The 26,433-nt window shown below is 45.7% G+C and overlaps 1 protein-coding gene across 1 annotated transcript in view; it reads right to left on the reverse strand.

The window, feature by feature from the left end:
• Positions 1 to 1,159: 1,159 nt before the first annotated feature.
• The window catches only part of STAC2 (SH3 and cysteine rich domain 2), a 1,070,413-nt gene continuing 1,045,139 nt past the window's right edge, over positions 1,160 to 26,433 (reverse strand). The window contains exon 12 of the mRNA XM_073608324.1: positions 1,160 to 10,387. Within this exon, the coding sequence (XP_073464425.1) occupies positions 10,286 to 10,387 (102 nt within the window). The 3' untranslated portion in view covers positions 1,160 to 10,285. The remainder of the gene's footprint in view (positions 10,388 to 26,433) is intronic.

The raw sequence follows: 26,433 nt of genomic DNA on the forward strand, positions 1-26,433 counted from the left end.
AGTTGCAACAACTGCCATTGTATTTTCTAGGGTCTTTGCTAAAAAAAAATATATAAAGTTTTGTGCACTTTGAGAGAAATGTTAAAATTGGCCTGGGTGCTCCAGAACGCCTGAAGGTGCTCCGTGCATGTTGGGCCTCTGTATGTGGTCACGTTGTGTAAAAGTCTCACACATGTGGTATCGACATACTCGGGAGTAACAGCAGAATGTGTTTTGGGGTGTAATTTGTGGTATGCCCTATGCTATGTGTGAGAAATAACCTGCTAATATGACAATTTTGTGAAAAAAAAAGGAAAAAAAAATCTTGATTTTGCAAAGAATTGTGGGAAAAAATGACAACTCCAAAAAACTCATCATGCATCCTTCTAAATACCTTGGAATGTGTTCTTTCCAAAAAGGGGTCATTTGGGGGGTATTTGTACTTTTCTGGCATATTAGGGTCTCAAGAAATTAGATAGGCCGTCAGTACTTCAGGTGTGATCAATTTTCAGATATTGGCACCATAGCTTTTGGACTCTATAACTTTCACAAAGACCAAATAATATACACCAGTTTGGGTTATTTTTACCAAAGATATGTAGCAGCATAAATTTTGGCCAAAATATATGAAAAAAATTACTGATTTGCAAACTTTTATAACAGAAACGAAGAAGTTGTTGGTTGTTGGTCTTTTTTCTTTTATAGCGCAAAAAATAAAGAACCCAGCGGTGATTAAATACCACCAAAAGAAAGCTCTATTTGTGTGAAAAAAAGGACAAACATTTCATATAGGTACAGTGTTGCATGACTGAGTAATTGTCATTCAAAATGTGAGAGCACTGAAAGCTAAAAATTGGTCTGGTTATTAAGGGGGTTTAAGTGCTCGGTCAAGTGGTTAAAAGAACATGTAATTACATGTTTTCAGACATGTGATAACTAAGGAAATATATATATTTATTCATGTGTTTGTGTATATATATATATATATATATATATATATATATATATATATATATATATACACACACACACACATATATATATATATATATATATATATATATATATATATATATACTGTATTTATTTGCGTATAACACTCACTTTTTCACCATGAAAATTGGGTGCAAATAGTGTGTGCATGTTATATGGCAATACTTCAATTTTAGCTGCCTCGGAGGGGACAGGGAGGGGGGCGGGATGAGCGCCATCAGATTAAATATTGTGAGAATCTCCTGCTTACTTGGCGGCCTCTGTAATAGGAAGCTGCTGCATTGAAGGTAATAGTGAGGCTGCTGCATTGATGGCAATGGTGAGGTTGCTGCATTGATGACAACGGTGAGGCTGCTGCATTGATGGCAGTGGTGAGGCTGCTGCATTGATGGCAATGGTGAGATGGTGAGGCTGCAGATTGGCACTGACCCTTATGTTGCTTAAATATTAAATCCTTATTACATTTAAATTTTTTTCCTGAAACTTCCCTCTTAAAATTAATGTCCGTGTTATACACCTGTGCGTGTTATACGCCGATAAATACGGTATATATATATATATATATATATATATATATATATATATATCTATCAATTGTTTTTTCATCTCTGTATCATGCTCCACAGACAGTTCGTTGCCAGTCGCAAATCGCGGCACACCGATTCGTGTCTCTGTCATGGATAAATCGTTCCAAATCATTTCACTCATTTCTCTGTCACCTACTGCGCCTTGATTCGAATCTAGTGGTCCCGGTGTGCCCCAATTGTTTTTCGGGCCTCATTTCGGTACACGCTCCAGAGTCTGGTTCGTTGTCAGTCACAGTTTTCAGCTCAATGATTCATGCCTCTGTTATGGCAAATCATTTCACTGTCACGCATCACGTCCCGATTCAAATCCAGTTGCATCCTTATGCACCGATTCGTCCTGGCGTGCCCCAGTTGGTTTTTGGCCTCATTTCAGTACATGCTCCAGAGTCCACTTCGTTGTCAGTCGCAGCTTTCGGCTCACCAATTCCAGTCTCTGTCATGGCAAATCATTTCACTGTCACGTATCACATTCCAATTCGAATCCAGTCGCACCCGTGATGCACCGATTCGTTCTGGCGTGCCCCAGGTGTTTTTTGGCCTCATTTCAGTACATGCTCCAGAGATCGGTTCGTTGTCAGTCGCAGTTTCGGCTGACCGATTCGTGCCTCTGTCATGGCAAGTAATTTTTCATTTCACTGTTACGTGCCGCGCTCCAATTCGAATCCTGTCGCATCCGTGATGCACCAATTCATTCCAGTGTGCCTCACTTGCTTGGCCTAATTTCAGTACATGCTCCAGAGCCCGGTTTGTGGTCAGCCGCACCGATTCGGGCCTCTGTCATGGCAAAACATTTCATTCATTCCACTGTCACGTACCGCGATCCAATTCAAATCCAGTTGCACCCGTGTTGCACCAATTTGTTCCGGTGTGCCCCAGTTGTTTTGGCCTAATTTCAGTACATGCTCCAGAGTCCGGTTTGTTGTCAGTCGCAGTTGTGGCATGACCTATTTGTGCCTCTGTCATGGCAAACATTTAATTCATTTCACTGTCACCTACCGCGTTCTGATTCGAATCCAGTGGCATCCACGATGCATCGATTCATCTCAGCGTGCCCCAGTTAGCTTGCCTCATTTCATTTCATGCCTCCACAGTTCGACTCATTGCTTGTCTCAGTCGTGGCACCAATTCGTGCCTACATCATGGCATAAACATTTCACTCATTTCATTTCATGCACCTGTCGAGTCAAGTCAAAAGACTCAAAACCACTTCAAACCAACAAAGTCGCTTAAATGCACTCCAAAGTTACACAAGTCAGTCACTTAAATCACCTTTTTAAATCAGATGTCATCTGTCATTTCTCTCTCCAGGTCAGTCAAGTTCAGTAGGTCCACCCTGCACCAGGTTGGACGGTATTTCCCCAGGAAAAAAAAAAAAACAAAACAAAAAAAACACCCCTCTAAAAAGGACAGGAGCTGGGTATGTATGCTGATATAGGAAAAAGAAACAATCTTGACTTTATGTCACTCTCAATAGGTTCTGGTTGACCATCTTGCGACCTCAAAAAGACAGGACATCACATCAAGGGCACAACCCACCGAGAAGCCATGTCTCAACCTGGCAGTGAAGACTTCACCACCCCTCTGTCACCTTCCCCAGTGTCAGAGAGTGGCAGTGTGCAGTCCCTCAGGGGATGGACCATCCCCAAGTTGATGGCGGAACTGAGGCGCAAGGGTGTGCCTTTCCCTGCTACAGCCAGGAAGGAAGAGCTTTTCAGGCTCCTCTTCCCCAGCCACAGCCGGGCTCAGCACCCAACAGGCCTCCCTCCGATCAATTTCCGCCGCCATATCTCAACTCCACACCATGGTGTCATCTTTGTCAACCACGGTCATGGACGTCCAAGCCAGAGTGGCACTCTTGGAGGCTCGCCCGGCCACGACTATCCCTGACCCAACCACAGTTCAGGTTCTGACACCCCTTACTGCAGGTACCACAGGGACAATCCCACTACCTGCCCAGCACATTTGGTTCCAGCCAGCATTAGGAAGGACATCCTCATTTCAGTCCATGACCTGGCAGAGAACAAAGCCTATACCTGGGGAGACGTGTCAGTGGTCCTCAAGGCCAAAGATCCTAGGCTCAACCGCAAGTTGTCCATCCCAGAGTTTGCGCTAGCCTTCGGGATGTTTGGACGCTCTGTCCGGACCGTAGGAGGAGCAGCTATCTTCAACAACTTTAACTATGGCTCATCATATGCCATGGCTCATCATATGCCACAGCACGCATCCGAGAAATCTATGTGTGGTCAAACAGAAGAAGTCATGACTAGGCCGGGTAAATGTCCTGTGGCTGGGACTCTACCTCACCTCACACCCCACTCCCTCACTGGCCACCTTCCTCATCTAAGGATTTACAGCAGGCTTTCATACCGGCCTCATCTCTCTGCCCCACACAACCTATGAATGGAGAAACCTCTGCTCAGCAGCCACCAATGAGCAGGCCATAGACCAGTTGTTACAAGCTGAACTAGAGCGAGGCTTGTCATAGGTCCCTTCACTCAGCCCCCTTTCAACACTTGGAGAGTTAGCCCTATTGGGCTTGTCAAGGGCAAGTACTTCGCTACCAAGCTGACCTTCGGCTCTAAGAGCAGCCCCTGGCTCTTCCACACTTTTGTACAATCTCTCACCTGGATACTATTACATAAAGCTCAGTGTCAAGAAGTTATCAATTACCTGGATGACTTCTTCTTAATCGAACAGCCCGGTGTGCCGAACACAAGGTTGATGGACCAACGCACTCCATCACCTTTCTCTGAGTCAACCTAGATACTTGCTCCATGCAGGCCAGCCTCCCCCTCAACAAACTGACCCGCATCAGGTCAGTCCTCCAAGATTTCACCCATACAACAGCTCCAGTTGCTTTTGGGCATGCTTAATTTCGCCAAGCGGATCATTCTCCAGGGTCGACCCTTCGTGTCACGCCTCCTGGTCTATCTCTCACAGGCACAGGACCCCGATCAGATCCTCAACCTGGGCACTGTGTCAATAGCAGACTTATCAATGTGGGAGGAGTTCCTTTCCACCTGGAACGGTATATCTATGTTCATACCTTCAAACTCGCCCCCATCATCGCAGGTAGTGACAGATGCCTCCACAGGCTTCGCTGCAATTTTTGGCCACCATTGGTTTGCAGGACCCTGGCCTTCACAGATACTTTTAATCCCCGGGTTTACCCGGACTTCCTCCCTCGTTGAGCTCTACCCGATCGTGGCAGGCCGCCCAGCTTTGGAGTCATATCTGGACAGGACAAACCTTAGCCTTCACCACTGACAATCAGGCCACAGCCAATATTATTAATAAAGGCAGGTCCAAGTCGCTCTCGGTTATGTCCTTCCTACGCAGGCTGGTACAGCTATCTCTGCAGCATTATTTAATGTCCACTCTACATTCATCCCGGGCAAGTACAACCTCGCAGCAGACGCACTGTAACGCTTTAATTTTACCTCCTTCTTTCAGCAGGTTCCCGGAGCCGATCCAGTGTCAGCCCCTATCACGGTTTTGGTCTCAACTGACCCTGGACTAGAACAGCATCTGCACGGAGCGACCCAGCAGGCAGGCTCCGGAGTAGACATCCATCTCTATAAGACTAACAATATCTGGTGTTCAGTTACCGTGCTCAATCGTCTACTCTCACTCCTGCCCAAACAATCGGACTTTATTCCCCTTCTACCCTTTCCGGTCAAACCTTTGAGTGCCTGCCTGTTCGTGAAACATGTGAGGATTCTTCTTCGCAACCTACACCTCAACCCCAGTCAATACTCTGTTCATTCTTTATGTATCGGAGCAGACTCGACCACATCTTGGCATGGGGTCCCAGATCATGGTATTAAGAGAATACTCACCCTCCCATCCCCTTTTCAGTGCATTTCTCAAAATCATTTCTCTTCACAAAATATTAATTTCTAATCTTGGCCCCCTTATTTTGGTATACCGTCCATTAGACCAGGACACACTTCAGGTCCATTTCATGTTGTAAGTCTTATGGTAAGTCTATCGTGTTCATATGTTCATATTCGTATCGGCCATAGGTCTTCAACCACAAATATATATCTATATATATATAGATATATATCTATATCTATATATAGATATATATCTATATATAAATAAATATATATATATATCTATATATAGATATATAGATATATATATATAGAGATATATATATACTTGTATATAGTATGTATTTATTCATTTTTAACCCACTGGTGCTGCTATTAGGAAGAAATAAGCCTTCTTCCTCTTATCACATCAGCTTCTCTCCCAGATTCTCCATCTCTGAGCTGTGAGATCTTCAGATATCACTTTTATAAACTGGTCATTTGTGACAGAATGGTCATGTACTGTGATGAGTGGTGGAGAACATGTTCTCTGCTCCTTATCTCAGCTATATAAAGCAGTACACCCCAGAGATCAGCCGTGGATCAGATCCTGAGGATCACGGCTGATCTCTGTTTTATAAACGGACACCTAACTATGCTAGTTTTATTACCAGGTCAGCCATCAGAAATTTTGGGGCCCCTTACACAGCTTCAGGCCTGGGCCCCCCCAGCCTGACATCAAAATTACCCAGAGTCCAGAGTTTAAGGCATAGTTCACTGTTGCCATAAAACTGCCTCTGCAGATAAGGGATGTCTGTAAATATAAACAAACTGTTCAGCTCTGACTAAAGATGAATAATACCTTTGCTATAGGTGTAGGCCATTTACACACCTCATATGGTTTGGCTCTGAAGCAGAAGGTGCTACCTTGGAAACGTGTCAGTTAGTTCAGGCCCCCCGGCAGGGTCCCCTCGAACTCTGGAGTGCACTGTGTCTAGGACTGTTGAGCTATGGATGATTAGCTCGATGAGCGTTTATTATTTACATGTTTGTGAGCAAGTTCTATGACTTCTTAGTAAATTCATACTTTGGGATATTGCACTAGGCTGGTGCGCCCTTTTGTGTTTGTTTCTTGTACATACTGTACCTCATGAAGCCTAACTGGAACACTCCCAGGACATTGCTAAGAGACGCCTAGTTGTTACTGCTCACCTTCACCATCACCGGAGGGTGCGCTTTCTCTGATTCAAATCCCCCACGTGCACATTCCTTTTCCTGATACAGTAGCTCTAAACTCAGCGTCTGAGAGCTCACTCTCGTGGTGAAGGAGAACAGTAACAACTAGGTAGGAAAACAAAGTAGATATGGCGCTGTTCTACTGCTAACACATAATGATGTAAAAATACTTAAGCTGCTTCTTTTTGGAAAAAAACCTGAAGACTAAGAAGATATTACACTATATAAATTATAAGTGTATGATACAAAATAAACTAAACTTTAAAACTATACTTTTTAAAGTGCTATTACTTTTGTTAAACCTACAACAAGCAGATTTTCTATGTCTGCATTTCCATATTGTCCATTTCAAATAAACTAATAAAAATCATCGAAAAAGACAAAAATTCCTAAAGTAAATTATAAATCGTAAAGTGCTCTTGTGCCCGTGAAGAAAATCCTCTTTCTAGTCTAATGGACTTTTCAGTGAGTGAACACATCGTGCATATCTTAGTTTGTGTTCCTATTGCGGCTGCACTCACCAGATTCTTCTCCCCCTCCTGGGGTTAAAAGCATCCACAGTATATGCCACTGTGTAGCAATACAGGAAGAAGACCGTCCTTAGTGCACTTAGACCAGTTCAACTTGGACAGAGTTCCAGCAGACTCAAAAATGAGCAGGCTAGGTGTCTCTTAGCATTGTCCTTGGCCATGTCCTAGAAGTTTTCCAATTAGGCTGCATGAGGTACATAAAATTGCCTTCATCTATAGCAGGGGCACTATTCAACATTGGTCAAAGCTTGCAACAGAAAATAAAATTTGTTCACATTCAGTTGGTGACATTTAGTATCCCAGTCCACCTGTTCTTACTTGTCTCCAGAGTCCAGAGTCCAGATATGATGTAAGTGGAAGAAGAGGCTGATCAAACAAGCTCAGAATCATTATGTAGACTTTGTATTTCAGTAGATTTTATTAGGATTATACTGAAATAGGAAAAAGCAGAATGTTTGTTCTATCACAAAACCCTCAGAATCAAAATCAATGATCATTTTGTCTGTGATCACAGGCCCATCAGACCTTCCTACCACAAGACCAGCCATGGAACCAGAAAGTTTGGAGTTAAAGCAGAACTCTGGGCAAAGATGTTTTTATCCCATCCAGTGGGGCTGTGCCTGCACTGCTTGGATAACTAATCATTTTTGTCTAGGGGTGATAAGAGTGGAGAGTGGACTTTCCTAATCTACCGATCCTCCCAGGGCAAGACCAGTCCCTGGCACTCCTGCCCCCCCTGCAGTCTACCGGTCTTGTGAGGTGGACTGTTCCTGATGCTGTCATCCTGTAGACCAGCTCTGGATATGAGGATGGCAGGAACAGTTCACCATTGGATGTGGGGGTGCAATGTTTTCAGGAGGATCAAAGGATTGTGTGAGAATAGGCTCTGTTCACCCCTGGACAAAACAAGCAGTCAACCCATGTAGCGCGGGCATAGCCTCACTGCATGGGACACACATTTTTTTCCCCAGAGTTCTACTTTAAAGGGAACCCATTTACTAGTGCAATCTTCATAATGTATTATACCCATGATAGTGTGCAGCAGCTGAAGCATTGGCCATTGTGCTGGGTGTAGACAAAGAAATCTTATAAAGATTGCGCCAGTAAATGGGTTCTCTTTAACTCCAAACTTGTGATAGGAAGGTTTGATGGGATGGGCATGGGCCTGAAATCACAGGCAAACTGATCATTGATTATCCTGAGCATATACCTGGCCTCAGGGAATCTTCACCCCAAATTAGGGCTGGGGAATCTTACTGTTGTGGACTCCACACTACATGATGCCATGGATGGTCACCTCACTAATTAGTGTGTAAGATGCTGCCTGCTTGTAATCTGTGTCAAAGAGACAGGAACTCAGCTTCACAACACTTGGACTTACCGCTGAAGATCTACGAGCCAGCTCCTCTTGTGTGTCTTTGCAGGCTCTGGACTGCAGGCTTTGTGTCTTCGCCCCCACCCTGGACAATGCCAGCTGACGATTGGTCCTCTGTCCTCCATGGGGTGAGGATCTCTGCAGCTCTGTAACTTGAGCACGGAGGCTTGGGCTTGATCTAACTAATGGTTTTCTACACTTCTCTATCTACAGGGGGGGGGGTGTGCTAGTGAAAGGAGGAGGTGGTAGCTTTTTTTCTCGCTAGCGGCGGCGGAGGTTGGAGGTCATAGACTTATTTCATGTGCTGCTGTAGGTGGAGCGGGCTCCAGCCAGCCAGGCCCCTTGGGACGCTTGGGCTTCTTACTTGAGTACTGCCTGTACCCCCCTGAAGGCGGCCCTGTTTATTACTATTGCCATGTACATTGGTTTGTGTGTGTTTTTTTTTTTTTTTTTTCTCTCAGAGATTGTGTTTTTTTTTGTGCACTTTGCAGCTCAGTATACAAATTTCGGCAACGCTAAGATGAATGAACTCTCGTGCATGTGTGGAAGTGACGTCATCTCGGCTGGGCCAATAAAAGTGGTTGAAGATCAGTACCCAGAAGCCGACCTGGCCAAAGATGACAGCGGCCATTGGGGAAATTTAAGGAAACTGCAGTACTAAATGGACGGTGAGTGTAGTTCCGCCTTAAATATCCAAGACACTAAAAGATGGATATACTAAAAGCAAATAGACTGTGCCAAGTACAGGTACAAGGAGGCCAGGTACAAGGAGAATTTTAAAAAAACTGCATTTTTGCTATCATATGATTGGATGACGGAAATCAGCAGAGCTTTACCGCATTTACTAAGCTCTGGGAAAATTGAGTGCAAATGCACATGTAAAGTGCACAGTCTATTTGCCTGTAGCGAATCCACCCCTAAGTGTTGCCCACAAGCCTTCCACACTCCACACATATCTGTTTAGCCAGTTATGCTCCTCTGCACTATCCCCTGTCGTCTTTCAGATTTAAAAATCATGACCAACAAAAAAGGGACATGAGGAGTTTGACATTGTAAACATCAACCTATGCTGCATCACCCTGTGCTTTCCCTTGTTTACATGTTGCTCTCTGCTTGTTTATCTTCTGAAGGTATGAGATCACAGGTTTAGTGAAAGACATGTCAAAATTAATATTTCATATCTGTTCCTTTAAAAATGTACTCAGTGTGCATTAAAAACCCTACTGGCAACACATCTAATGTTGAATCTGCACCCTTTGTGTACTTTACTTGTGACTCCTCATTTTAAAGAAGTATATAAATATTAATGTATTTATCTTGCTTGATTCTAAAAAGAGGTGATGACGCAGCCAGGGATTGTGACTGAAACCCAACTCCTGAGTCTCCTTGTGCTGAGGGGTACTGCTGCAGTAGCAAGCTGCACATAGGCAGATTTAGGCTAATTGAAGTCTATATTTGATTACATCAAAGCCCTGCCATAGGTCACTGAGTGACTTTCCCTGAAGAGATGGCCCTGATTGGTGATGTCCCAGACACCTAGTGTGGACATATTGCAAAATACGCATTTATATACAGTGTATTGTGGAAGAAGCTTGATGCAGCATGTAAAGGTTCTGTCAATGTTGCCAAGGCAGAAGGTGGGTTATCCCATTGTTATCATCCCACACAGTTTTATTAGAGCGCCCTGAATGTCTTATTGCTTATTACACAAAGTTTGTGAGCTCAGTCAGGGAGCAGCAATTTCTGTGCTACAGCAAATATGCCCACTCAGATCTCGACCAGACAGTCCTGAGGCACCAAGCCTCTTTTCTTTCCACTGGACACTCTAATGAGGCCTTCAGAATCTGGCTTTTCAACTCCCACACAGACCTGAGGATAAAGAAGATTAGAAGTTGTTAAGGAGGCTAAGTGACACAGACTTTATATATATATATATATATATTGTAGGTGAAGAAGAGCAAAAGGAGAAGTTTGAGAAGAAATAGTCACTTAAAGTGTAAATATGATGCTCGCTATTATTTGAAAGATAAATTCACATTAAATTGACACTGCAGTTTTTACCAGTTTAATTGTTTTTATGCATTTCCAAGTTTTCCCTACCCTCCGCTGTCAGCTACCCCCCCTCCTCTGTAAGCTACCCCCCTCCTCTGTCAGCTACCCCCCTCCTCTGTCAGCTACCCCCTCTGTCAGCTACCCCGTCCTCTGTCAGCTACCCCCCCTGTCAGCTACCCCCCCTCCTCTGTCAGCTACCCCCCCCCTGTCAGTTACCCCCAAACAGCATGCAGCCCCCCTTCTTCCCCCGCTCCAGCGGGGCTAATGTCCTGCAGCTGGGTCACACTGCACTGTTAGTCTGTGCACTCTCTCTCTCCCACCCAGGCGCCGGCGCCAATGCCGCCAGAGACAGTGAGAGACAGGAGGGCCACTTGACTGACACCGTCCACTACCAATGCCGCCAGAGACAGTGAGAGACAGGAGGGCCACTTGACTGACACCGTCCACTACCCTACTGACACCGTCCACTGCCCTACTGACACCATCCACTGCCCTACTGACACCGTCCACTGCCCTACTGATACCGTCCACTGCTCTGCTGACAACGTCCACTGCCCTGCTGACACCGTCCACTGCCCTACTGACACCGTCCACTGCCCTACTGACACCGTCCACTGCTCTACTGTCCACTGCCCTACTGACGCCATCCACTGCCCTACTGACACCGTCCACTGCTCTACTGACGCCATCCACTGATCTTCTGACACCATCCACTGCTCTACTGGCTGACAGTGTCCACTAGGTAGGCTAGTTTCATATTTTAACTGATATTTCTTTTATTAATCGAATCATATTTTATGGGTACACAAATGTTTTGTTTTTTTTAACCATGCCTCTTTAAGTCCCCCCCCCCCCCCCCCCACTGTTAATGCAATTTGGCCGCAGCCACTGTTTACCATAGCATACCTCATTACTACTCTCTTTGGGTAACCCAAAAGGTGCCCCAGGTATTTTACAATCCTATAGTGTATACTACAAAATTGCTGTGCGCCGTGAAAGTGTTCGGGTTTGGCTTGAAGAAAAGGTGGCAACCCTACCTATAACACATTCATCCCTTGCTGGTATGTAGATATTAAACAGAGAAGCCATTAAGACATGGGAAGGAATTCATCAGCTGACCTCATAAGCACACACACCTTCGGCTGCCTTCCAGCAGATCACAACCACCCCCAGGTGTTGGGTTTTCTAATACAATTAATCAGTGATCACTGGTCTCACTAAATATACACACATTTTTTCTCTTAAATTAATCTTGCATAGATCTGTTCATTTGAAGAGTGCAGGGAATGAAAGATCAGATACCAGCCCATGTGTATAGAGCTGTAGTATTGAAAACAGGAGAATTGTGTCCTGGGTTCTGTAAAGCTCAACATACACTATAAAACCTGATAACAATCACTAGAACTATCAGATAAAACAGCTAGTTTCTCTAGATCTAGCTGATGTGTACATGCACACTTTGGTACACCCAGGTTTCTGAGAATTTCACTTCGGGCTTGTTCAGCAACCATTGACCTTTCCACATTTTCCAGAACATTGCTTTCAGTAGTGGCCATCTTGCAGAACCAAGGGCTTCAGGTTCCTTATGTGGACAACAGATGCGGTGGCTCAACATCCTCCAGGTCCTGGCAAACCCTGATTCAGAGGGAAGGCTAATTAATCTCATTATAATAATGACATTTTAGATGTTCAGGAGAATACTGTAGAGTTGCCCACACAGAGGGTGGCAGTATTAGGACTTATGTGGAGGCAAGTCCTAGCTCTACCCCATCTGTTTGTATCCCATGGTCTCAAATGGTCAAGAAGATTGAGAACATCATAAACTGGCCGCCTAAGGTAATGAAAGATTTTGCTTCCTATTCCAGGGAAGATTACCCCACATATGAGACTAGACCCGTTGATGGTGGTTAAGGATAGTTATTCTTATCAATGTTCATAAACTTCCAGACTTAACAATCATTAAAGTCTATTCACCTCAGTGACCTCCTAGCTCAAGTTAATGACATAGGCCAGTGGAGGATGAAGTGTCTAACAGCAGGGGTACAGTGATTCCCAAGTGGGGAAGTCATTTTGGCAACACAGCCTAGGAGGTCTCAGGTATGCTCCAAACAGACGGCTATAGGTAATCTCCTATCGTCATGGCAAGAGGCATCTCCTATTCAGGTTTGCCCACGGTAAAACCTGTCTCATCTCATTGCTCTGTATTCTGGTGTCTCAGAACTTCCTGTCAGATATGGTAAAATACGAAGCCTTGGATGTCAAGGGTGAGTCCCTAGACCAACAAGCAGTTCAATGAATCTCAACTTGGCAGTAAACTCAATGGTCAGGAATGGAAATCATTCCTGCAAGAGGAGCTTCCCAGAAGTGGAAGCAGTGGATCTACTAACATCCAGCTGGGTCAGCAGGTTAACCTGTATAGCCACCAGACTTGTGATCTCTAAGCTCCTCATCAGGATCATAGTGCATGGTTGGGCAGGTTGAAAAAGGACACAAGTCAGTCTAGTTTCACCAGGATCCATAGTCATACAGCTGGGATAAGGGGATAAGGGCAATGATCTGGTGGCCTTACAGGCCATTGCTTTCTTCAATGTACAGTCTTTGGCCCAAGTTCCTCCTATTTTATTCTTCCAGAGATCCCAGAGCCAAGTGTATCCAAATTCACCCACGTTACATCTAGCAACTGGGAGACCAAGTTAGAAAGGCTCATTACGGGATCTCACCTTCATTATTTGAAACCTTGTGGAAGCTGGGGGAACCTGCGGCAAACTCCAGGTATACTAGAACATGGAAAATCTCGCAGAATTTCAGGATGAATCCTTTGCTCCCGCCTGCAACTAGGGTCATTCTTCTGAACAAGACTACCTCAATAGGTTCAGTGACACTAAAGTAGTATTTCTTAAGGATAGCACGTCTTTGAGAATTCTTTCAGAGATCCAAGCGTCAAGCAGTAAACTACCTTATTGCTACCATAATTAAACAAAATGGCTCTGGTTTCTTCTTCACCAGCACCCGACGAGGGTCTGCATCTTTGCTTCTGGGCAAGACATTACCCTTCCGGCATGTCCAAACTAAAATGTCAGCGTCACCACTAGCTGGAGTAATGGACTCTATGTGGAAGAAATACATGGAAGTGGTCCTTCTCTAGAAGGTCAGACAATGGCCTCTTCAGGCCTTCCAGTATCAGAAGAAGACTTTCACTGTCCGCTAAGACAATAGTATTATCTCGGGTCAGAGTAGCCTAAGGGGCTTATAGAAGCAAGATAAATTCATCCCTCTAGTGCAGAGCTCACTTTATCAGATGGGTGGTATGCTCATGGGCAAAATTCAGAGGTCCAGAATTTTACAGGATACCAACCAGGTTCATATACTACAAACCATTTTTTGCCTATGGCAAAGTCAATCAGGCAACATTAGAAGCAGGGGAATTGACTTCAGTTCTAAACTAATCTAATGATATGTTGATTCAGAATGGACCTCCCTTATAGGTTTTGTGGGCGTGCTACATCCCATTCGTGTATGCTGTCATGCTTTGTGTCAGGAAAACAGAAAGTTGTATACTTACCTGACGGTAATTTTCCTTTCCTGATGCAAAGCATGACAGCATACAGGTCCCTCCCTTATGGGTTTCGCATTTCAGTATAGTTACTAGTTATTTAAATATAGTATAACCAGTCCAGAGTGGGCGAGAGGCATAGCCTATCCCATTTGTGTATGCTGTTATGCTTTGCATCAGGAAAGGAAAATTACCGTCAGGTAAGTATACAATTTCCTGTTTTGTAGCCACTATATTGGACATAGGTTTCCTGGCCAGAGGCCCACTCACACATTCCTGGCCTGAGGCTTAACACACACTTGTAAAAAAGGAATGTCCACACATTAATGCATTTTCAGCATCTTCACTTTACATCCCGTGACATATCACATTTGACATACTGGCAGACATTTCAGCGCAGAGAGCCACTAGTATGACTAGTATCTTGCAGCAGTCATTTCAGTGCAGAGTACAAGAAAGCATCTTTTAATAAAGCCATCTTCCCTCTCCTCCATTCCTTTCCTTGGTAGTATACATGAGGAGGTGGCCCTAATCCTGTAGTACTAAGTCTCTAAGAAATAGGCTTTTCTGGGGCTTGGGAAAGGGGGGGGGGGGGTGGTGGCAAGGTTTTTCCATTAATATACAGCCAAATGTCCCATGTATAGCTTTGCTCAGCTGGGCAAGCTCCCAAATGTCAAGCTTAGTCCCATGCTTCGACCACTACTCCGTCCAGGCCCCCAAGACACCTTGCTACAAGACCTACAGAAGAAGGTCAAGGGAAACATGGTGACTCCAGCTATTCCTCACATGACTGTACCACCTCACTTGGGAAATTAGCCCTACACAGGGCCCTTTGGATCAGCTTAGTACAGGATTACATATTTGCAGCTCTGGGGTGTCCTGTTTCCTTACTCCAGACTTTCAGAGCCCCACTGATGGCTGGCACTTGTATTATTATTATTATTATTAAGGATTTATATAGCTCCAACAGTTTGCGCAGCGCTTTACAACATAAGGGCAGACAGTACAGTTACAATCCAATTCAATACAGGAGGAATCAGAGGGCCCTGCTCATTAGAGCTTACAATCTAGGAGGGAGGGTCAAGTGATACAAAAGGTAATAACTGTGGGGAATGAGCTGATGGAGAAAATCAAAGTACAGTTGTTAAGTGTGGGCAGGATAGGCTTCTCTGAAGAGGAGGGTTTTCAGGGATAGTCTAAAAGCAGAGTCGGAAATAATCAGACAGATTGGGGTAGGGAGTTTCATAGGACGGGAGAGGCTCTGTAAAAGTCCTGGAGGCAAGCATGAGAGGAGGTTATGAGGGAGCTAGAGAAAGGGGAGGTCTTGGGAGAAATGAAGAGAGAATGATTAGGTTGGTATTTTGAGACTAGGCTAGTGATGTAGGTGGGGGCTGAGTTGTGGATGGCTTTGAAAGTTGTTGTTAGCATTTAATTCCACCCACTACATCACTGAGGCTGGGTTTACATTTAAGCCGCATGCGGCTCACAGCAGGAGTCTGGTGCATCTCCATGCACCGTTTCAGGTCCGATTTCAGCCCAAATTTTGGGATGAATTCGGACCTGAAACGGACCAAAAGACGTACAGGGCTCCTGTGCAATTCGCACCGTTTAAACCCTTTAAAACCGAACACATATCAATTACACAGGTTCTTTGGTTGATTAAACTCACTTTGTGACTTATCTGCAATAAATTGGCCTCAGAACCTATGTAATTAATATGTTTTTGGGTTTAAAGGGATGAGGTGGCAACCCAATGCGGAGATGTGTGAACCGGCTCCATAGACAGCCGGTCACAATCTCCTGCTATGCGAATTGAATGAGGGGAAATCTGCATCCAATTCGCATGGGTGTGAACCCAGCCTAAGCCCAGGTTCACACTTACAGCGGGAAGGAAATCATGTGAGTTCAACTGAACTCACACGATTTCATTCCCCAATGTCAGTCCTGACTTCGGGGGTGATTTCAGAGACATCTGTGTGGGTTGCTGCACAGATGTCTATGGAAAACGCACCCCAAAGTCGCCAAAACTAGTACAGAAACTACTTTTTGGAATCGGTGTGGCGCCGCACCAATTCAGACGGTGCCATTGCCGCTGATTTAGCATGCGATTTGACATGTCCCAATGGGAACCAGGGCTAAAGGAGGGATTTTTCTCTAAGGGAAGTTAACACCTGCTTATAACTTTCCCCATTGCTATTCCACAATGGAAACATAGCCATCTAGTGACAGGAAAACTGCACTTGCCAACACCTGGGTTCAGCCTTTACCCTAACCCTAGGAAACATCTGTTATTTTTGTTGACTATATTAGCTTTTGGTCTAAATTTTTTTTCTCCCTTGTTCAGGTAGTTGTGTTCCACAGGTTTCTTTAAGCCTAGGTTCACTCTGCCGTGATGCAGCACATTACATGTGATTCACACAAGAATCGCATCGGATTCTTGTGCAAAGAATATGCAACGTCTGTGTGGTGTGATTTGAGCCCTTCCTCTTGTATGGCTCAAATCACACCACAATCGCACCAAAATGCAGGACCCTTTTTTTGTCTCACTGGAATGGGATTACAGCGGTGTTCACACCCATGTGATCTGATTCTGGCAATTTACCTGCATTTTGCAAGCTGTTTTGGGGTGTTGTTAATTTAACATCAACACTTGCAGCAGATTGGATGAACACCGTGCGATTTCAATGCAGTGCGAGATATGTACTGCACAGGATTCACTGCGTTTCCCGCATCACATATGTGTAAACCAATGCTTCGTCTAATTAGCTGTCCTCCACATTTTTGTTGAGGATCACCATTCTTTTAAGTAAGAGTTTCCCCTAAGGCTGAGTTCACACTATCTCCGCATGTGGCTCACAGCAGGGGTCCGGTGTGTCCCCGTTCACCATTTCAGGTCCGATTTTAGCCCGAATTTTGGGCTAAATTCGGACCTGAAACGGACCAAAAAACGCACAGGGCTCCTGTGCAAATTCGCACTGGAGCCGCAGCGGAGATATGTGAACCGGCTCCATAGAGAGCCAGTCAAAATCTCCTGCTATTGTGAACCCGCATCCAATTCGTAATAGTGTAAACCCAGCCTTCATGTTGATTACCTGGAACACCAGATTGATCCTCTGTTTCCTTTCTTTAGTTGTGGTCATATGTGCTTTGTTTTTGTTTTTTATTTAGTCTTTGTTCAGGCGTTGACTATTTCAGAAAACTCCTTTTTAGTAAGACTTTCACATCCGTTAGCTCTCTCAGGTGCTGTTGCCCACCCTTCAGTTAGAGCCCTTTCACACTGAGCCGCGGGCTGCGATAGCAGTAAAGCGCCGCAAGTTTTAGCCGTCGTTTAGCTGTCGTTTTAGTGGCGCTATTCGGCCACTAGCGGGACTCTTTTAACCCCCGCTAGCGGCCGAAGAAAAGGCTTTGCAGGCGCTTTGGCAGCAGTGCCCATTCATTTCAATAGGCATTTCAATAGGCAGGGGCGGTGGAAGAGCGGTGTATACACCTCTCCTCCACCCCAAAGATGCTGCTTGCAAAACTTTTTTTAACGTCCTGCCAGCGTAGCGCCTCAGTGTGAAAGCCCTCGTGCTCTCACACTGGGGCTGCAGGGGAGGAGTTTTTCAGGCGCTATTTTTAGCCCTTTAGCGCCTGAAAAATGCCTCAGTGTGAAAGGGGTCTTAGACTGTTTTTGGACATCCCAAATGTCTATAAATTACCATATTCATGTGTCCCTCATTAAGAGTTTCCCCCCTTCCTGCCCAGGCCAATTTTCAGCTTTCAGCGCTGTCGCATTTAAATGACAATTGCGCGGTCATGCAACACTGTACCCAAACAAAATATTTATCATTTTGTTCCCACAAATAGAGCTTTCTTTTGGTGGTATTTGATCATCACTGGGGTGAAGGAGGAGAAAGAGTTAACATGACTAAAACTTTTAACCACTTGACCACTGGGCACTTAAACCCCCTTCCTAACCAGACCAATTTTCAGCTTTCGGTGCTCTCACACTTTGAATGACAATTACTCAGTCATACAACACTTTACCCATATGAAATTTTTGTCCTTTTTTCACACAAATAGAGCCTTCTTTTGGTGGTATTTAATCACCGTTGGGTTTTTTATTTTTTGCGCTATAAAAGAAAAAAGACTGAAAATTTGGTAAAAAAATGAATTTTTCTTTGTTTCTGTTATAAAATTTAGCAAATTAGTAATTTTTCTTCGTAAATTTTAGCCAAAATTTATACTGCTACATATCTTTGGTAAAAATAAGTACAACTTGGTGTATATTATTTGGTCTTTGTGAATGTTAGAGAGTCCAAAAGCTATGGTGCCAATATCTGAAAATTGATCACACCTGAAGTACTGACGGCCTATCTCATTTCTTGAGACCCTAACATGCAAGTACAAATACCTCCCAAATGACCCCTACTTGGAAAGAAGACATTCCAAGGTATTTAGAAAGATGCATGATGAGTTTTTTTTAAATTGTCATCTTTTGCCACAATTCTTTGCAAAATCAAGATTTTTTTTTGATTTTTTTTTTTTCACAAAATTGTCATAGTAGAAGGTTATTTCTCACACACAGCATATGCATACAACAGATTACACCCCAAAACACATTCTGCTATTACTCCCGAGTACGGCGATACCACATGTGTGAGACTTTTACACAGCGTGGCCACATACAGAGGCCCAACATGCACGGAGCACCTCCAGGCGTTCTGGAGCACCCAGGCCAATTCTGACATTTCTCTCCTACATGTAAAAATAATAATTTATTTGCTAGAAAATTACATAGAACCCCAAAACATTATATATATATATTTTTTTTAGCAAAGATCCTAGAGAATACAATGGCGGTTGTTGCAACTTTTTATCTCGCACGGTATTTGCGCAGCAATTTTTCGAACGCGTTTTTTTTGGGAAAAAAAACAGTTTTGTGCTTTAAAAAAAAACAAAACAGTAAAGTTAGCCCAATGTTTTTGCATAATGTGAAAGATGAAGTTACACCGAGTAAATAGATACCTAACATGTCACCCTTCAAAATTGCACACTCTCGTGGAATGGTGCCAAACGTCACTACTTAAAAGTCTCCATAGGTGACGCTTTAAAATTTTTTACTGGTTACATGTTTTGAGTTACAGAGGAGGTCTAGGGCCAAAATTATTGCTCTCGCTCCAACGTTCGCAGTGATACCTCACATGTGTGGTTTGAACACCGTTTTCATATGTGGACGGGACTTACGTATGTGTTCGCTTCTGCATGTGAGCACATGGACATGGGCGCTTTAAAAAATTTTTTTTTTTTTTTATTGTTTATTTTACTTTATTTATTTTAGTTTGACACTTTTTCCCCCCAAAAAAAATTTTTGATCACTTTTATTTCTATTACAAGGAATGTAAACATCCCATGTAATAGGAATATGGCATGACAGGTCCTCTTTACAGTGAGATATGGGGTCAATAAGAGCTCACCTCTAGGCTGTGCCTGAAATAAAAAAAAAAAAAAAACGATCTTGGCTTCGATCGTAGCGGTGAGTCGGTAGAAGCACCAGAGGGTGGCGGGAAGGGGGGGGCGTCCCCTCTCGCCTCCCATAAGAACGATCAAGCAGTGGAACAGCCACTATGATCATTCTTATGGTGTAGGAAATCGCCGGCTGAAAAAGCTGATATCTGAATGATGCCTGTAGCTGCAGGCATCATTCAGATATCCCCGCTCAAATTCAAGGACGTCATATGACTGTGGGCGGGAACTGGTTAAAAATTGCGGAGTATTGCGGGGTATTGCAGAGTATTGCGGAGTAGTGCAGGGTATATTGCAGGGTATATTGCTGGGTATATTGCAGAGTATTGCGGGGTATATTGCAGAGTAGTGCCGGGTATATTGCAGAGTATTGCTGGGTATATTGCAGAGTAGTGCCGGGTATATTGCAGAGTATTGCGGAGTAGAGAAGGGTATATTGCAGGGTATATTGCTGGGTATATTGCAGAGTATTGCTGGGTATATTGCAGAGTATTGTCGGGTATATTGCAGAGTAGTGCAGGGTATATTGCAGAGTATTGCGGGGTATAATGCAGAGTATTGCGGGGTATAATGCAGAGTATTGCGGGGTATAATGCAGAGTATTGCGGGGTATTATGCAGAGTATTGCGGGGTATTATGCAGAGTATTGCGGGGTACTATGCAGAGTAATGCAGGGTATTATGCAGAGTATTGCAGGGTATTATGCAGGGATGGCTGAGCATGGAGGGATGGATGGATGTGACTACAATTGTCACTGAGCACCGCTGTGGGCACTACACATGCAGCCCACAGCGGTGCTGCCATCCGATCCCTCCCCCTCTCCCTTCGCACTGTACCGATCGGTACAGAGAGGGGAGGGAGGAACCGGCGTCATGACATGACGCCGGTCTGTTGACATGTGATCGCTCCGTCATTTGACGGAGCGATCACATGGTAAACGGCCGCGATCAGCGGCCGTTTACCGTGATCCGTGATGCGCCGGGTCCTCTGGACCCGGCGGTCACGGACGTTCTCGGGTGCGCACCCCAGGGGACGGGCGAGAGCAGTATTCTAGGAAGACGTCCATGGACGTCCACCCAGAACTAGCCGACCGCGCTGTAGCCGTCTTTCGGCTATGGCCCGGTCGGCAAGTGGTTAAAATAGCTGACAGTGGAATATCCTTATTTTAGGGTCTTGTTTTTCAGGATGACCATTGCATAGATAAGGTCTGGTAAAAACTGGTTCTGAAATGATGTCTTCAGATAAAGTCAAAATGTCAGCATTAAATAATTTAAATTATGTCTGAGATGCTACACATGTTTATATAGGAATTATGCCTCATGTGATGAACTCTGTCCTCCCTCCCTCCTTTTTTTTGTGCAATATTCTTTTCCATATCCTGTATAAAACTTTGTTCACCTGTCAATACATTTGAGCATTCATTGAAAGAACCCGACTGTGTGTGTGTTGATTTGAGTCAGAGGCGTAACTAGAATCTTCAGGGCCCCAATGCAAGAAACCATGAAGGGCCCCCACCAGGGGCGTTGCTAGGTCTACAAAAGATCTCGGGCTAGAGCCTATAGCAGCTAAGTAAGGAAAGTCATACACTTTGGTGGGCATACACATGTATATAATATATATGTGTGTGTGTGTGTATGTGTATATATATATATATATATATATATATATATATATATATATATATCGTTACATATCTGAATGCAGATCCCCCACTTACATCAGGGTCCCCAGGGATCCACCACCTACATCAGGGTCCCCAGAGAGCCCCCCTTACATCAGGGTCCTTAGAGAGCCTCCCCCTATATTAGGGTCCCCAGAGAGCCTCCCTCCTTACATCAGGTCCCCAGGGATCCCCCTTTACATCAGGGTACCCAGAGAGCCCCACTTACATCAGGGTTCCCAGGGAGCCCCTCCTTACATCAGGGTCCCCAGAGAGCCCCCCCTTACATCAGGGTCCCCAGAGATCCTCCCCTTACATCAGGGTCACCAGAGAGCCTCCCCTTACATCAGGGTCCCCAGAGAGCCCCCCCTACATTAGGGTCCCTAGAGAGCCTCCCCTTACATCAGGGTCCCAAGAGAGCCTCCCTACTTATATTAGGGTCCCCAGAGCCCCCCTCATTACATCAGGATCCCCAGAGAGTTCCCCTTAACATCAAGGTCCACATCAGGGTCCCCAGAGAGCCACCCCTTACATCAGGGTCCTTAGAGAGCCTCCCCCTATATTAGGGTCCCCAGAGAGCCTCTCTCCTTACATCAGGGTCCCAAGGGATCCCCCTTACATCAGGGTACCCAGAGAGCCCCACTTAGATCAGGGTTCCCAGAGAGCCCCCCTACATTAGGGACCCCAGAGAGCCTCCCTTACATCAGGGTCCCCATAGAGCCCCCCTAACATCAGGGTCCCCAGAGAGCCCCTCCTTACATCAGGGTCCCCAGAAAGCCCCCCTTACATCAGGGTCCCCAGTGAGCCCCTCTTTACATCAGGGTCCCCAGAGAGCCCCTCTTTACATCAGGGTCCCCAGAGAGCCCCTCCTTACATCAGGGTTCCCAGAGAGCCTCCCCTTACATCAGGGTCCCCAGAGAGCCTCCCCTTACATCAGGGTCCCCAGAGAGCCTCCCCCTTACATTAGGGTCCCCAGAGAGTCTCTCTTACATCAGTGTCCCCAGAGAGCACCCCTTACATCAGGGTCCCCAGATAACCCCCCTTACATCAGGGTCCCCAGGGAGCCCTCCTTACATCAGGGTCCCCAGAGAGCCCCCCCTACAATAGGGTCCCTAGAGAGCCTCCCCTTACATCGGCGTCCCAAGAGAGCCTCCCTACTTATATTAGGGTCCCCAGAGAGCTCCCCTTAACATCAAGGTCCCCAGAGAGCCTCCCCCTACATTAGGGTCCCTAGAAAGCTTACCCTTACATACATACATCCCCAGAGACCCCTTTCCTTACAACAGTGTCCCCAGAGACCCCTTTCCTTACATCAGTGTCCCCAGAGACCCCTTTCCTTACATCAGGGTCCCCAGAGAGCCCCTCCTTACATCAGGGTCCCCAGAGAGCCCCCCTTACATCAGAGTCCCCAGAGACCCCTTTCCTTACATCAGGGTTCCCAGAGAGACCCTCCTTACATCAGGGTTCCCAGAGAGCCCCTCCTTACATCAGGGTGCCCAGAGAGCCCCTCCTTACATCAGGGTCCCCAGAGAGCCCCTCCTTACATCAGGGTCCCCAGAGAGCCCCTCCTTACATCAGGGTCCCCAGAGAGCCCCTCCTTACATCAGGGTCCCCAGAGAGCCCCTCCATACATCAGGGTCCCCAGTGAGCCCAGCCATACATCAGGGTCCCCAGAGAGCTCCTCCTTACATCAGGGTCCCCAGAGAGCCCCTCCTTACATCAGGGACCCCAGAGAGCCCCTCCATACATCAGGGTCCCCAGTGAGCCCAGCCATACATCAGGGTCCCCAGAGAGCTCCTCCTTACATCAGGGTCCCCAGAGAGCCCCTCCTTACATCAGGGACCCCAGAGAGCCCCTCCATACATCAGGGTCCCCAGTGAGCCCCGCCATACATCAGGGTCCCCAGAGAGCTCCTCCTTACATCAGGGTCCCCAGAGAGCCCCTCCTTACATCAGGGACCCCAGAGGGCCCCTTCCTTACATTAATGTCCCCAGAAAGCCCCCCTACATCAGGTTCCCCAGACAGCTGACCCCCCCCTCCTTCAAGAGGTTCCCCATGTACCTGGCTGGTGGAGGTGGGAGGCGGCGATCGGCAGCTCTATGGTGTCCACAGGCAGGGAATCTCCACGAGGCTTGTAGTTCTTCACCCAAGTGTATACAGTGGAGAGGGGAGGGGCCTCTGACCCGGGCATGTATCAGCAGCAGTGTACAAGCAGAGCAACTCACTGAAAGTGAAACTGATACCTTCCCGGGTCAGGGGCCCTCCCCTCTTCTCTCCACTGTATACACTGACACTCGGGAAGAAAGAACTACAAGCTCCAGCGAGATCCCACCGCCCACAGGCACAATAGAGCTGCCGATCGCTGCCTCCCACCTCCCCCCACTGCATTCTAAACAGCAAGCCAGAGGTGCAGGGGTAGATGCCGGGTCTTGGGCCCCTCCACAGTGGCAGAATGGCAGGGCCCAGTCGCAAGTGCAACTGCAGCGACCCCCTATAGTTCCGCCACTGATTTCAGTGTCACCCGGGGGCCTCGAGAGGTTTCACTGATCGTCCAAACATCTAAGCAGAGTTAACCCCTTCACTGGGGTTTTTTTTTGCTAATTAAAACAAAAGACCGAAAAAAAAAGTTTTTTCCTTGTTTCTGTTATAAAATTTTGTAAATAAGTACGTTTTTACCTTCTCTGGCACTGTTAAGGTGGCACTGATGGGCACTCATGGGCACTGATGATGAGGCAATTATAGGCCACACTGATGGGCACTGATAGGCGGCACGTGATGGGCACTGATAGGCAGCACGTGATGGGCACTGATAGGTGGCACTGATGGGTGGCACTGATAGGCAGCACTGATGAGAAGGCACTCGCAGGCATTACTGATGGCCACTGATTGCCACCTCTAATGGGCACTGATTGGCATATCTAATGGGCACTGATTGGCAACCCTGGTGGTCCTGGGGGGATCCCTGGTGGACATGGGTGGGCATCCTGGGGGGCTGCGCTGATAATCAATCAGCGCAGATCCCCCTTGTCATCGCCGTGCTGCGTGCCCCCGTGGGCGTGTGATCGCGGCTTATTCTGCTGGATGTCATATGATGTCCAGTCAGGATAACTTAACCACTTTGCGCACGTCATTCTGTTATATGGCGGGCGGGAAGTGGTTAAGAGAGATTTTGTGGTAAGTACAAAATACAAATTTTTTATTTTTGTTTTGGATCGAGTAAGTAAGTTGGAGGTGGGGGCAAGCCTCTTCGCGCCCTCGCTATAGCCGAAAGATGGCTGCAGCGCGGACACTAATTGCCGGGAGGCCGTACCTAGACGTCCTCCTGTTTACTTTCGCGAGGAAGTTCTGTGCTGGCCGTGTCCCTTGGACACAGCCAGTCACAGATCGCTGTAAATGGCCAATCATAGCGGCCGTTTTCAGCGCGATCGGTGGTGCCAATGAGAGATGATCTCAACATCTCTCATTGAGAGATCATCTCTCATATGAGATCATCTCTCATCGCCGGGTCTCCCTCCTCACACAGAGACAGCGTGTGAGGAGGGAGAGCGAACCGCTGCAGCGGTAAGTGTAAAAAAAAAAACGAAAAAAGTGTTCCCACTGCCATCTGTCCCTGCCATCTGTCCCCACTGTCATGTCCCTGCCATCTGTCCCCACTGTCATGTCCCTGCCATCTGTCCCCACTGTCATGTCCCTGCCATCTGTCCCCACTGTCATGTCCCTGCCATCTGTCCCCACTGTCATGTCCCTGCCATCTGTCCCCACTGCCATCTGTCCCCAGTGCCATCTGTCCCCAGTGCCACGTATAAGTGCCATCTGTCATCAGTGCCATCTGTCATCAGTGCCACCTGTTAGTGTCACGTGCCACCTGTCAGTGTCACGTGCCATCTGTGATCAGTGCCACATATTAATGCCATCTGTCATCAGTGCCACCTGTCAGTGTCACGTGCCATCTGTCATCAGTGCCATGTGTCATCAGTGCCATCTGTCATCAGTGTCATGTGTCATCAGTGCCACGTATTAGTGCCATCTGTCAGTGCCATGTATTAGTGCCATCTGTCATCAATGTCACGTATTAGTGCCATCTGTCATCAGTGCCGCATCAGTGTCATCAGTGCCACATATCAGTGCCACGTCAGTGTCACGTGTCATTGTCCTGGTGCTCTAGGGCCTTCAAAAGTGTAATAGATAGTCAACAAGTTAGATGTGTAATTTATGCTCCTGAAACACGTGATGGTGCTCCCTGCATGTTGGGTGTCTCTATGTGGCCTGGCTGTGAAAAAGTCCCACACATGTGGTATCGTAATACTCAGGAGGAGTAGCAGAATGTATTTTGGGGTGTTATTTGTGGTATATACATGCCATGTGAGAGAAATAACCTATTACAATGACAATTTTGTGGGGGGAAAAAAAAAATCTTCATTTTGCAAAGAATTGTGGGAAAAAATGACAACATCAAAAAGCTCACCATGCATCTTATTAATACCTTGGAATGTCTACTTTCAAAAAAGGGGTCATTTGGGGGGTATTTGTACTTTCCTGACTTGTTCGGGTCGCAAGAAATGAGATGCCACCAGTACATCAAGTGTGATCATTTTTTTATGATTTGCACCATAGTTTGTAGACTCTCTAACTTTCACAAAGACCAAATAATATCCACTAATTTGGGTTATTTTTACCAAAGATATGTAGCAGTATAAATTGTGGCCAAAATTTATGAAGAAAAACTAATAATTTGCAAAATTTTATCACAGAAACTAAGAAAAATGCGTTCTTTTTTCAAAATTTTCGATCTTTTTTCATTTATAGCGCAAAAAATAAAAAACTCAGAAGTGATCAAATACCACCAAAAGAAAGTTCTATTTGTATGAAAAAAAGGACAAAAAATGTGTTTGGGTACAGTATTACATGACTGAGTAATTGTCATTCAAAGTGTGAGATCGCTGAAAGCTGAAAATTGGTCTGGGCAGGAGGGGGGTTTAAGTGCCCAGTTGTCAAGTGGTTAAACAGGTGCTGGCTTAATATTTTTGTTTGTCAGTGTCAAAACCTACTGTCCAAGTATAATTACATTCCTGTGTCCCTCAATGGAATTTAACTAGTTCGGCTCTAGAGCAAATTTTTTCATTTTTGCCCACAATTTTGGCAAAA

The sequence above is a fragment of the Aquarana catesbeiana genome, linkage group LG12 (genome assembly GCF_042186555.1).
Source record: "Aquarana catesbeiana isolate 2022-GZ linkage group LG12, ASM4218655v1, whole genome shotgun sequence".
Taxonomy (NCBI): domain Eukaryota; kingdom Metazoa; phylum Chordata; class Amphibia; order Anura; family Ranidae; genus Aquarana; species Aquarana catesbeiana.